Here is a 13,178-nt window from a genome sequence, read left to right on the forward strand (position 1 = left end):
GAGAGAGAGAGAGAGAGAGAGAGCACGTTCCTGAGAAGGCGTTGAATGATGTGTGAGATGTGCTTCATTTGATCGACCAAAATCAGAGAGAGCCGCTTTCAGCTCACACGAGAGGATTATTTCTAAAAGCGATCCTGTCCACATCGATGCTAAACACCAACCCTTCACAAAGAGTCCGTCCCCCCCCCCCCCCCGCCCCCCAAGGCCAAAAAAGGCCTTAGGCCAACCAAGTAAAAAGCATCGTAGGCTTACCAAGTAAAAAGCATCGTAGGCCTTAGGCCAACCAAGTAAAAAGCATCGTAGGCTTACCAAGTAAAAATTGGCTCGTCCGGCAGTGTGAATTGGCTGCAGCGTGGAAAAGGGATGTCCAGGCGAGGTGTGCGCCAGTCTAAACCAATTGGCAACAAGAAAGGCGAGAAGTGGACCATGGCAACCAGTGGCGGTAAGCCTCCTGCCATTCTACATGCATTGCATGATGCCATTCACGGCAAGGTTTTGCTTCATGCTCTCTCTCTTCACACACGCACACGATCAAATTTCTGATTGGAAGACGGCCAGTCCAGGAAAATTTCTGTGCAAATAGGCCAAGTTATGAATTCATGGACGCATGCTTTCCCGGAGTATGTATTGAGATGTGGCTCTCTTGCATGGCACCCCGCTGAGCCATGGCCTCAGCTATGTGCAAACAATTAGACACCAAGCCTAAGATGCTGTAGACTCATCTATCAACTGCATCATGTGTGTGAGTTAGATTTCTTGACAGGGGGTTTTGAGGTACATAGATTTGTCCAAATGACTTGAAATTTTGCATGCAAGCTTAATAGGGCTAGATGATTCTATACCCAAGAGGGTTTGCCAAAATAAAGCTCCTAAGTGCACTATGTGACTTATAGCGCGATATAAGACATAAGTTGCACACTTTCAGTGATTTTACAACTGTCTTTAGTTCCTTGCCCTCCCCTTAGTCTAAAAAGCTTAAGTATCAAGTTTCACTTCAATTGGAATTTGTTTGACCTCAGTTGGACACTTAGTTCCGTTTCAGATAGCAGGTTTGAACTGACTCTCCACCTTTTATGCATCCAAATGTTCCCAAATTTGATGTGCAACCTTCTTTTTGTTTGTTTAATGCAATGGTAATGCTCAGCTCTCAGTTTGCACCCAACTGGTAGTTTCCTGTCTTATAGCGCGCTATAAGATGAACATAATAGTTTTGGCACAGTTTTCCACTCTGTCTTGCTCCAGGTGTCTTCACAAGGTTATGAAAAGTCCATATGTCAAGTTTCATGCAGATATGATTTTATTTGCTATCCCCTTTTTGGCTTTGAACTATTTTGACATAACACTTGGAGTTTCTTTGTTGGTAACTGTATTTGTTGATTCCCAAATTCTTCAACACTTGATTTTTAAGGTTCAAAGATCATGTAGAAGACTCACTAACAACTCTTAGCACTCAATTGCCTGTCAGGTAGCCTAAAAGACATATAGCGCGCTATAAGTGTTTTTGGCTATCTGGCTCCTGTTTCTTACTTTTATTGGTTGCTGTGAGTTCCCCTGGTCTCCCTGATCCCCAATATGAGTTCAAGTATCAATACCCCTTTCTTTCACTCTTGTTTGGACAGGTTCTCCCTTATGGTTGTTTCAACTCTTTTTGTTTCCGTTTCGTCGCAATTGTCTGCGTTGTTTCAAGCGCTGGATCCAAATCCAAATATATGGTCAATGTGCATCCTCTAGGGATGTGTAGGGTGGGTTTTGCTTTCAAGGCAAGCAAAAAGCCTTGTTGTTTTCCTTTTTTGTTACTTTGCGTTTTTCTTAGTGTTTTTTCCACATGAGCACTTCACAACCTTAACCAAACAACCACAACTCAAAACCAAAACTCTAAACTACAATACCTAACTAATCCTATCTAGTCGCAGACCCTTGGCAAGACGCTGGCTTCCTGGCTATCTACTAGACCTCAAGATACCCTCTCCTGGATCTTCTCTAAAGGTTTCAAGCTCTCTCTAGCCTAAGCTAAAGCAAGCTTCCATCACGCAAGTGTCGTAGGCTTCCTACTTATGGTCTTGTGTCCCCGGCAACGGCGTCAATGTTGCGGGAGCAACTCACACCCGAATAGTACAAAACACACCTCTCAACAAAATGTCAATCGAGGCCACAAGTGACACGGTAGGTGCACGTAGACAATCCCGTTAGCTTGTCAGGCTAGGACCAGCCCACACATACACACTTACAAATGGTTCAACTTCTGAACTAATCATAGATCTCTTAACTGCACCAAATGTCTTGCGGATGCCTAATCACTGTCAAACACCTTAAACGAGGTCGGAATTGCACGAAACTCAAGACACACCATCCCCTCACTAGGACAATACTATCCTGAAGTCCTTAAGTCAAAACCCTAACCCTAACCCTAACCCTCTCAAATACAGTCACACTATAAGACAGGTCAGAATTCTGGAACTCCGCAAAACCTAACTCTGAAGCTATCTACACGAAGATAATCTCGCCGTGGTTCTAACAAGTACTTGATCATCGAAAACGGAGTTCGTATGAGGTACTTACGACCGTTTGAAGCTCGTAGCCGACGGACTCTTTCTGTGCGCTTCGCGTGCAATGTTGGCTATAGGTGCGTAGCTCTCGGCGAGGCTACAGCGTTGATGTGGTCGGCTCGTCAATCGGATGAGGTAGTGGCGCGTAGCATCAAGATGAAGATACACAAACTCTCACTCTCTCACTCACGACACAGAGTTCTCGTAATCCACTTATCAATTCAAAAGTTATTGTTTACAAATGACCTAAGTGCCTTATATACTAAGGTCACTTGGTTTCTCAAAAGAGATAAAAAATGTAAGGTTAACCTACTCAATATTTACAAGTTGGAAATGCTTTTAGCATCCCGGCTTCCGTAAGATCAAAATGAAAAGGATTACAAGGTTCTCCCATAATTCTAGAACACGTCTTTGATTAAAAGAGAGTTCAAAAGTAGACGAGGCTTATTACAAGAGAAATTGAAGTTACATATGGCGTAGTTGTCCTAGGCTGCCAACACCAACCAACCTTTCTACGTGGCTGATGCAAGAGCTAGAGAAAATCCAGCAAGATGTAACGTACCACATAGTAGCCAAGAGCACCTGGTTGGCCACTACGACCCTGCCAGCAAGAGAAAGCCGCGCTGAGCTCAAATGCAATAACTTCCTCCGAATAGAGAGGAGGAGAGGAGCAATCTGTTGCTCTGGTGTCAAATCCAAGCCAACCTAACAACCAAGATATTGTATAGGTGTCCCAGGGGGATCCACCTAAAACCCTCTCTTGTTGACCAGTCTGGCGTGGGAGCACTGCCAACCCAGAAAGCCACTGTCTTCCTCCAGTTGATCAATGCCCCCGACGCACAACAGAACACCTCAAGAGCCTGCTCACACCTATGTAGATTTGCCTCTTGGCCCTCCAAGTACAACCTTGAGTCATCTGCAAACTCTGCATCCAAAAGCTCCTCTTCCTTGGTGGGCAGCTGTAGGCCTCTCATACCCACCTCCTGTGAAGTCAAATATCTGCTCATTGCCTCAGCGTAGAAAAGAAAGAAGAAGGGGGCAAGAGGACATCCCTGTCGAACCGATCGCGCGAGCAAAAAACGATCCCCTCTTCCCCCTGCCAAAAGCATTTGACTGTGAGCACGTCTGTATAGAGCTGACACCCCCCTGATCCAAGCATCCGAGAACCCCGTGCGATGTAGAGTGCCCTCTAAGAAATCCCAATCCACTTTGTCATACGGCTTCTCAAAGTCGAGAAAAAGTACGATGAGGTCCTCTCCCTTGAGCTGAGCCAAGGCTGTCGCCTCCCAGAAAGTGAAGATGTTGTCAAGGATGCTATGCTCCTTGACAAAGCCTGTCTACGTCCCATGTATCAGGCTCTCTAGCAGCGGCTGGATTCTCAAACTTAGAGCCTTCGCCAAAATTTTGTAGGCTGAGTTGAGAATGGTGATGGGTCGCCACTGCCTCATCTCGTCCAGTGATCCTCCCTCCTTGGGGATGAGAAAGATCAATCCTTTGCTCAGATTGTCAGGCATCTCACCAGTGTGCAGAATGTACTGATAAGCGCTACACAAATCGTGACCAAGCACCTCCCAATACTCCAAAAAGAAGCCCGGAGTCAAGCCATCCTCCCCTGGGCAACCGCCACGTGAGCATCATGAATCTCATCCGGCTGGAGGGGTAGCTCAAGCCTATGGCGCATCTCCTCAGTGACCAAACAAGGCATCTGTGTCCACACCTGCTCTCTGCATGCATCTCTGCTCTCTGGCTGAGGCTCAGCTGACAACAACACGCGGTAAAAGTCAATAGCAACTGCACGCATATCCTTCGGCTCAGTAGCCAATGACCCATCGGGCCTCCTCAATTCGCTAGTACTGGTGCGCGCATGTCTAGGGCCCACAGTCTCGAAGAACTCACTAGTAACTCTGTCTCCCACCACAGTCCATTGAGCTGTCTGACGATGGTATGCAAAGTCATGGCGCCTCTCCTCCACTGCAATGAGCTCCTGTCGAACCTGCTGCATCTGCTCCTCCATCCAGGGGCTGCCAGGGTGACGCTCTTGCATCCTCTGCAAGGATGCAATGCCCCGACGGAGCTGCCTCTCCTCTCTGGTCGCAGCCAAGCGAGCGGCAACCTCCTAGAGAAAGAAACAGCTAATCTCTGTAAGACCCATGGCCACCCTATCAGCTGGGGTGCCCTGCCTGTCCAAGCTCTCTGTCCAAAGCGTCTCAACCTGCTCTCGTAGCTCCAGTAAGATCCTCTCAGGGATGTGCAGTGTGGTACTACCACTTCTCTGTGTGTTTGCCACTGTAAGGATCACTGGTGCATGGTCAGAGAAGGCAGTGCCTGCCAGAATGCAAACTGCTCCTCCACTGTCACAAAAGTGGTCACTAGCATAAAAACGGTCGATCCTCGACAGATTCACCCCTCCTACTCTCCTGTCTGATCGAGAGAAGGAGAGGTTGTCTGTTGGTGGTATAAATCCTGCATGTTGCCATACATCGGATATCCCCATGGTCATACATAACTTCTCCCAAGCTGCCAACTCAGCTCCATGCACTGTAACATGGCTGCCTCCCATCCTGTCTGAGGGGTCCTCCAACATGTTGAAGTCCCCCCAGCACACCACTGCTCTGCGTGAGGCAAGGACCCCACTATCTGTGCCCAAAACTCGGCCCGACCACTCGCATGGTTGGGCGCATAGATGTTAAAGAAGCCCATAAGACAGCCCTGCACCTGCAAGGTCATCCATTGTGCCTTGCCTGGCACTATAATGCCCTTGCCCACAATGGCCGGCTTCCATGAATCCGCAATAGTCATACATACCCTGCCCTAAATGCCCCCTAACCCAAAGCCAGCTGACCAAAAAGTCCCAGAGTGGCCCCGCAAAATCTGACCACAACGCCAAATATGGCTATCACATAGATGGTACTCTGCAGCATGAGAATGTCAATCTTGCCTCCCACAAGGCATCTCTGTAACTCTTGTCGTAATCCCACATGGGCTTGGATGGGGAGTAATCCGCATCCGAGTGACCCCGAGAAAGGGTGTATGCATGTGCTGTACAACCCAAGCCCATGTAGAGCGTGCAGTCCGTAAAGCAACATCCGCAGACCAAGAGTCCTCATAGGCATATACATAGCTCGAAGTGCTCTGAGTGTCGGCAAAGAGGTAAGCCAGAATATGCCTACATCCCGATGTATCCGGGGGTGTCACACAAAACTTGGCCAGTGGCCAGAGTGTCTGCAACATGTCTGTCACCCCTAGATCCGCTGTATGATGTGAGAACTCAATAGCCTGGGCCTGCAACCAATCCAGGACTGCCTGCAGTGTCCACTCAGTGTGATCCTGGCCCCACACTGGAAAGTAAAAGCCAGCAGCTGTGTCCAGCGCCTTTGTGCCTCTGGCTGCCAACAAGACCACATGTGCTCGGAAGCACGCTGCCTCGTAGTCAGCAGAGGGGTCACCGAGGAACCGGGTAAAGCCGTAGTCGAAAAAATCCCAGCATCGACGAATGTCAAAACAGGGACGTCCTAGCGGGACTGCTGCAAAAGGTGAGGCCTGTACCAAGAGCGGTCTCCTCAAGTAAGGCTGTCCCTCGAGCTGCACGGCTCGTAGCGAAGGTACTACCCAAAGAGCGCCGGGCTGTCGATTAGTGTCCAGTCCCTTGTGTAGAAGGAGGCTCTCGAATCGGGTCAGGTGAAGAGCCCGCAGTCTTAGTGGAGGGTGACGGGTCGGCAGGAGGAGGGGGAGGTGGAGGTGGATGTGCTGCCGAAGAGGTGTGGGGGGAAGGCAAGGGTGGGGGGGCTGTTGGTGGTGAGGCTGAGATGGAGGCAGGCTCCTCTGTATCCTTTTCCTGCAGAGGGTCAAAATGGTTCCCTGTCGGGACCCACTGCTGCTGAACTGGCGCAGGGCGGCCACCAGGTGGGGCAGCATGGCGAGCTCCTCCCTGTCGACGGCGGCCGTGGACCTACTACCAGCCCTCTGCTGCCTGGGCACTCGCCTCTGCAGAGGTGCTAGCCTGTGTGCCCTGTGTACCTGTATGCTGTGAGCACTACCTTCGGGAGAGAGTGGGTGTCCCGAACCAAAACGCATACTGTGGGAATGCCTGCTGCCTTGGTAGCAACTGAAGCTGCCTTGCGTGGAGTCTCCAAGACTGTTCCGATCTCGGAACCAATCCTGGACAGAAGCGGGAGGTATTCTTTCCTCAAGCTAGGGAAGCAAACCGAGATGGGTAAATCTGCTTCCCCGACAAGAACGTCTGTAGCTGGGTCGAAACCATGGCGCCACTGTCGAAAATGAGCCCTCACTGCACGAATGGCCAGTGGGCTCATCGAAATGACCTTGGCAGCCGTCTCGGAAGTCTCCAACTCAATCTGGTAGTACACGCGCCCGAGAAGCTGAATCTCGACGATCTTTCCCACCTCTGCAACGAGATGGGCCTGAAGGAGGACTTGCACCTCCCCTCTGCTGGGACGACTGCCAATGATCTTGCAGATGACGGAGGTAGCCTGAAGGCGCTCCACCTCTGCTGCGAGGCTCGCTTGCTCTGCTGGCGATAGAGCAAGTCGGATGGAGGGCTCGGCGGGGTCGGACGAGGGGGCTTCATCAGAGTCCCTCTGTGGTGGAGCACGAGCGTCCATCTGTGTCTGCTGCTGCAAGTGAAGTGGAAGCTTGCTGCCAATCGAGTCGTCTTCAGACGGAATAGCTGAAGAAGACCCAAGAAACACTCAAGCAGGGCGGGGACGGGGGTTTCTGGTATGGCGAAGCGGGGACGAAAAAACCCCAAAAAAGGGGGGGCTGTGGACTGTAAGCGACGCGCGGGGGGGGGGGGGGGATGGGGGGTGGCTGCAGGCTAAGGGCGCTGCGGGAAAGGGGGCTGCGGGCTGCGAGCGAGGGGGGCTGAGGGGAGAGGCTGCAAGCGACGAGGGGGGGGGGGGCGCCTGCTGCAGGCTAAGGGCGCTGTGGGAAAGGGGGCTGCGGGCTGCGAGCGAGGGGGGCTGAGGGGAGAGGCTGCAAGTGACGAGGGGGGGGGGGGGGGGCGCTGAGCGGGGCTGAGGGCAGCGAGGAGGGCGGCGTGCAGGGAAGGGGCAGCGATGGCGTGCAAGGAGCAGCAGCAGGGAGCGCCTGGTGGGCTGACAGTGCTGTGAAACAAATCTTTAATTGCACTATGATAGATCAGATGCCTCCACTGTTACCTTGACTGCTGCTTCAGTTCTAGGTATTTGTCTTGACTATCTTTGAGTGTTGTATATTATGATAGCATAGAGTTTAAATTTGTTTGATCAATAGTCCCAAGTGGTTACAACCCAAAATAGCCTTTGAAACCTACAATTTGAATTCAGGTCTGCATGCACTAGATAGTGGCCTCAATAGGCTTGCAAATTCAAGCATGTGTGCACCTAACGATGGCCTTATTATGCTTGCATTGAAGTCTAAATTTGAATTCAGGTCTATATGCCAATTGCCTTTGAAAATGATTGTGTTCTGAGGCTCATATCTCAATATGCTTATGTTTCTGGCATTTCATTTCAGAAAATGATGGTGTTTTGAATTCCAATTCAATTGATCATGGGTCCATGAATGCGGACCAGCTTGCCCATGGCCAGCCAAAGGTTTTTCTTGATGTTGCAGTCCTACATGACGATTCACAGCCAGTACGCAAGTTTGTACTCCTAGAAGAAACTGGCATGGTGGAAGAGCCGTACGTGGCAGAGCGGGCATGCATGGATGACAATTCCACCAATGGAAGCATCCAATTTTGTAGGTTATACGAGGTGTCAGAAAGATCAAAAAGCTTGTTGATACCACCCACGCAGCTGGAGCCAAAGAAAAGCAGCCCTACAAAACCCTTTTTCAACAATCCGAGCTTGGGTGTGGAATCCATCCTCAAGACACTATTTAGAGCACGAGGAAGATCAACCTCAACCAAAGGGGTAAAGGCCTTTACATGATGGGTTGCATGTCCATCAAGCTCTAACAATGAAGCTCTATCCTTTACAACAGGGCATAGCTTTTGTGAGAATGATATAAACTTAACCTACGATAACCATGGCAATCTCGACTTTGGACAACATAATTTTTCAGAGTTGAGAGGTTGTTTTGGCAAGGCTGTGAACAGATCAGAGTTTGATACTTTCAGCTTTAAGTGTTCGTCGAAGCCATTGGCCATAGTCAAAAGTGACGATGAAGATCTGGCACTGTTTGAAGCCACAGATGTAGCAGTGGATTGTGTGCTACTTCCATGCAGTGCAGGGGTGGAAATGGCTGAAAACAAGAAATTTATGGCAGCATTTTCGTATCCGTGTACTCAGACAAGTATTACCGAGGCTTACGAGGAGCTGATTGAGGGCAAGGCTGACCATGGCATAAAGAAGTTATATGCTCTTCTCAATTTGGAAGATGGTGCTCTCTACCAGAAATTGTTTGAAGTCTTCCGAGCATTTCATGATGGGACTTTGCTGTGCTCCCCAGGAGCCCTTGGGATGTTTGATGATGTCAAGTGCTATTACAAGTGTACCACTGGAAAAGGCTCTAGTGGTGGGCCAATAATACCCACTCACTTGCCAGGGTATGTGGTTGGTATCCATGAGGGTGGGGTTGTTGATAAAGATTATAATCAGGCCACCTCTACCGATTCACCTGCCTTTGTCAAGGTGTACTCAGAATTTGTACTACCAAGACTTCCACCTAGAGAGAGTATTTTCTGGACTGGCTGGGACCTTCAACCATTTCTTAGATGGCTAGAGAAGCACCACTTGATGTGGGGAGAGCCAATCAAAGAGTATAACTTGATGGAGAGGCTAACAAAGCTGATGCAAGGATGGAGCAGCTGGAGCTTGCTGAACGGAGGAAAGATCGAGGAGGAGGTGAACATGACAGTTGAGACCACACCACCACCAACTTTAAAAGGGCCAATTCATTATTGATTGTTTACAGAGGTGGCTGTTTTATACATACACACACAGGAGTTTGTTGTAATTTTATGCCAAGAAACATGGGAGTCTAGTGTACAAGAGTTAGTACCTCTCACTACCCCTTGTGTAGGGGCTACCCCTTGAGTAGGGGCCATGTAGTTTTTCATCTAGCCCTATTAAGCTTGCATGCAAAATTTCAAGTCATTTGGACAAATCTAAGTACCTCAAAACCCCTGTCAAGAAATTGCGTTACTGAAACGAAACACTAAAATTGACCCAGAAACCAAAGAAAAAGTTCAAATTGAGTGAAACTTGACAAGAGGTGCTAAAAGAGCAAGTTGAACCAAGAATTGGTGTAATGTGCAGCGGATGTGAATGATGGTGCAGCTCAGGATGTGTGCTCAAGTCACGCTTAAGGTTCCTTTTAATGAGATGAAGGGAGAGCCTTCACCTATTGCAATGAGAGAATGTTGTGCAATGACCAAAACAAGAAGGCAATGAAATACTGTGCGTACAAGTGCATGAGAGTGCTAAGGAGAGAGAGAAAGACACGACACCAGATTGGGTCCCAAACCCCCCTCCAAGGGCCCCCCACACCGTTATCGATGTGGTATTTGCTTTAGATTGCACAAATGTTTGGTACAATGACTGAATGCTGTGAGTACTAAATGATGCTATGTCGAGGCCAACGGTGGTGCCGACGATGATGAGACTAGGGCTGAAAACTGAATGCTTTGAATGCGATGCAAATCTGCAACTGTCGTCGATGACGGGTTGATCTGCTGCCGATGCCAAGGACGGTGAATGCATGCAAAGTCAAGGGCTGAAATGAGGCTAAATCTGAGACTGAATGGACTGTCGTGATGGCTGAAAATTGTCCGTGCCGATCCGGGTCGTGGCAAGCTCTCGTGGCGAGGATCTGCTACGGAATGATGAGGTTCTGCGTGGCGAATGGGCTGAAAACTGAGATCAACGACAGATTTGCAATGGCTTGCAAAATTGATGTAGATCTGGTACTTCGTCGCGGTGACTCCGATGTGGCAAGGCTGCAGCAAAGGGGAAAACGCTGGCTGTTCTTGCGGGCTGAATCTGGTGCTAATCCCCAAGCGGCAGGGCTGATGCACAAACGCTGGCAGATCTGAGGTTCTTCGGCTGTCCTTATCCAAAAACGCTGGGCTGATGCATAAGGGCACAACCGCCAGGGCTACTTCAATTGCAGAAACACTGGAAGCTCCTGCTGGGTTGAGAACGCTAGAAGGACTTGGCCTCTCTCTTGCGATCTGGGCTGAAGTGTGGCGCTGGCGTTGAGCAGTGGCTTTTAGGTGCACCACGATCTCAATAATTAATTAAATGGAATGTGAACAGTCACTCAATGCTTATAAGAGGCCGTTCACACGGTAAATGATCCAGTGACTTGGGTAAGGGTAAAATGGCTTGCAGAGGTTCTACTGCTCATGCTATGCTACTAGATGGATGATATCATGCTGTGGGTGTGCAATCAGAGGGTATGCAACTAAATCTAGTGCATTGGTGATGCATGGCCGGAACGGCTACAGGTTGCCAGATGCACTGCCTAGGCTGTCCTAAACCCTAGAAATGGTGTGTCAGCATGTTCATGTACACATAGGGTTAGATGTGCACATGACAAGTGGAGTCAAAGGTCAAAAATCACCCCAGGAATAGACTTAAATTCTTATAGCGCGCTATAAGTCTTTGAAGCTAGAAAATGGGCCAAAATCAACATTGAACCTCACAGCAAGGATCTAGACACTCTTAAGGAGTTTATAGAAACTTTCAGAGCGGAATTTTTGGGACTAACTTTCCAGAAACAGGAACAGAGGAGCAGACAGACCAAACTTATGTATACAACGGATAATTGCCATACAACGGGAGCTCACAGGAGAAATCCAGGTAAGCTTCAAGTTTGCAATACAGCTTTGAGTCTCTTATGTATTTAAGATCAGGAGCCTTTTTTAAGTCAGGAGCTAAAAGTGTCAAAAGTCAAGTAAGCACAACGTCTACTGAGGAGAGTGTAAACCAACTTGACTTAGAACCCTTAACCGCTATACAAGAAGGATCTAGTACGTCCTCTGACTACTCATCCTCCGACATGGCTTCTGAAGGAAAGGGCAGGAGTGTTTTAAGTGGTGACATGGGAGGAGGGACATCTAATCTCTTCGAGGAACAAAACAAGATAGAGTTAGTCTTTAAGTACCCTAACCGACATGGAGCAGCCATATATCATGACAGCAATGGTAATTACTATTACCGCTGTGGTGATGTTCCTGGAATGGCCCCTGAGTTTGTAGGCGCTTACTACAATGCTGATTGTTATGTGGACTTGAAAGGTTCCCAGTACCGAGTTGTAGGAGATCCGGACCTAGTGGACGAGTTTGGAAACATAGTGGTGAATGAGGAAGAGTTTGACGTTGCTGAAAAGCAACCGGAACTTCCTATGACCTTATTCAAAACCGCTATTTGGGTAAAAAGAATCTTTACCGACCACTTAGGAGATGGGTTATACCGAGGACAACCAGAATTGGGAAGCACTTTTTACAAGTGCATGGACCCTGTACTAAGAGAATTGACGGAAGAGAAGTATTTGTATATCTTTGAGGATAGGAGTAAACCAGGATATCCTAGTCTCATAGTAGACAAGTACGAGAGAAGGTATTGTAAGACCATCCAAATAGATCTTCATAACTTTAAGATCAATGGAGTATCGGTGTCAACACTTGACCCAGACGCTATAAAGCCTAAGAGTGTAGAAAAGGTTGATATAGATTTCATGGATGAGTCCGTAAGAGAGACAGAGCATACAAAATGTGAGAAAAGCATTCCGAAGGAGTCTACTAGAGGAAAAGAAGGAGTTGTGATAGCAGGAATTGATTTTGCTAGAAGTGCAGTAGCTATCACTTGTGGTTTAATCTTGTCAAGCCCTTCTAAGCCCAATTTCGTGGCCGCATCAGCAGATATGTTTAATGTTTCAATCTTTCACTTTTCATTGTGTATTTCAGTAGATAATATGATATTGAAGAGTTTGTGACACGTTGAATATTCATATGAGCTCCCCAAAGGAAAAGAATCGTGGCATGGTAAGGAACCACGTTTCGAGCTTCATAACTTGGGCGGTAGTACATCCACTTCAAAGAATGAGGGTTTAGAACTGGGTGGGGGTTTGCTTGGACATCATACGGAAACCCATACTTGCACTTTTTATTGTTGTGTATGCGACATGCGTCATGTCACACGTACATTTGCTTCTTGAGGACGAGTTCACGAAGCATCTTTGCATGTGTGTCATTGTCAACCACAACAGGGATATGAGCACAAATCTATGATGCTGCTTGGTCAATGTTATTTGCATCCACCCACAGAATGATATGTGCATGGAGGGATCCTCTGTTTTGGATCTCATATCGCACAAAGTGGTGGTGAACACGACCAAGGATTTGGTTTCCTTGCAAGATATAGCGATTCATGAAATGTTTTAATCGATTATGAAAGAGCAACACACATTCAACTGGGCAATCTTTCCAAGAGAAGTCAAAGTTGAACATTTTAGCTATTTTCTCGATTGTGTTGACTTCACTCCACCTAGTAGTAGTGACTTCGTTTGCCGTGAATGTAATGAATAAGTTTGGTAAACCCCATGCATCAACCATACTTTCGTTTGCCGTGAATGTAACAAATAAGTTTGGTAAACCCAATGCATCAACCATACTTATCAAGTCCT

The 13,178-nt window shown here is 48.1% G+C and overlaps 1 protein-coding gene and 1 pseudogene across 2 annotated transcripts; both read left to right on the forward strand.

The window, feature by feature from the left end:
- The first annotated feature begins 498 nt into the window (after positions 1-498).
- On the forward strand, positions 499-9,646 carry LOC147434852 (uncharacterized; annotated as a pseudogene). The gene is made up of 2 exons (XR_015185394.1): positions 499-774; positions 8,061-9,646. The product of XR_015185394.1 is annotated as an uncharacterized LOC147434852 (transcript).
- A 142-nt stretch (positions 9,647-9,788) lies between these two features.
- LOC147434853 (uncharacterized) lies at positions 9,789-12,195 on the forward strand. The gene is made up of 2 exons (XM_086491254.1): positions 9,789-12,112; positions 12,153-12,195. Exons 1-2 carry the CDS (start codon positions 11,391-11,393, stop codon positions 12,193-12,195), a joined length of 765 nt encoding a protein of 254 aa, XP_086347380.1. The 5' UTR covers positions 9,789-11,390.
- Positions 12,196-13,178: the final 983 nt, after the last annotated feature.

The sequence above is a fragment of the Adiantum capillus-veneris genome, chromosome 19 (assembly GCF_014529385.1).
Source record: "Adiantum capillus-veneris isolate H3 chromosome 19, ASM1452938v2, whole genome shotgun sequence".
In the NCBI taxonomy this organism is placed as follows: Eukaryota; Viridiplantae; Streptophyta; class Polypodiopsida; order Polypodiales; family Pteridaceae; genus Adiantum; species Adiantum capillus-veneris.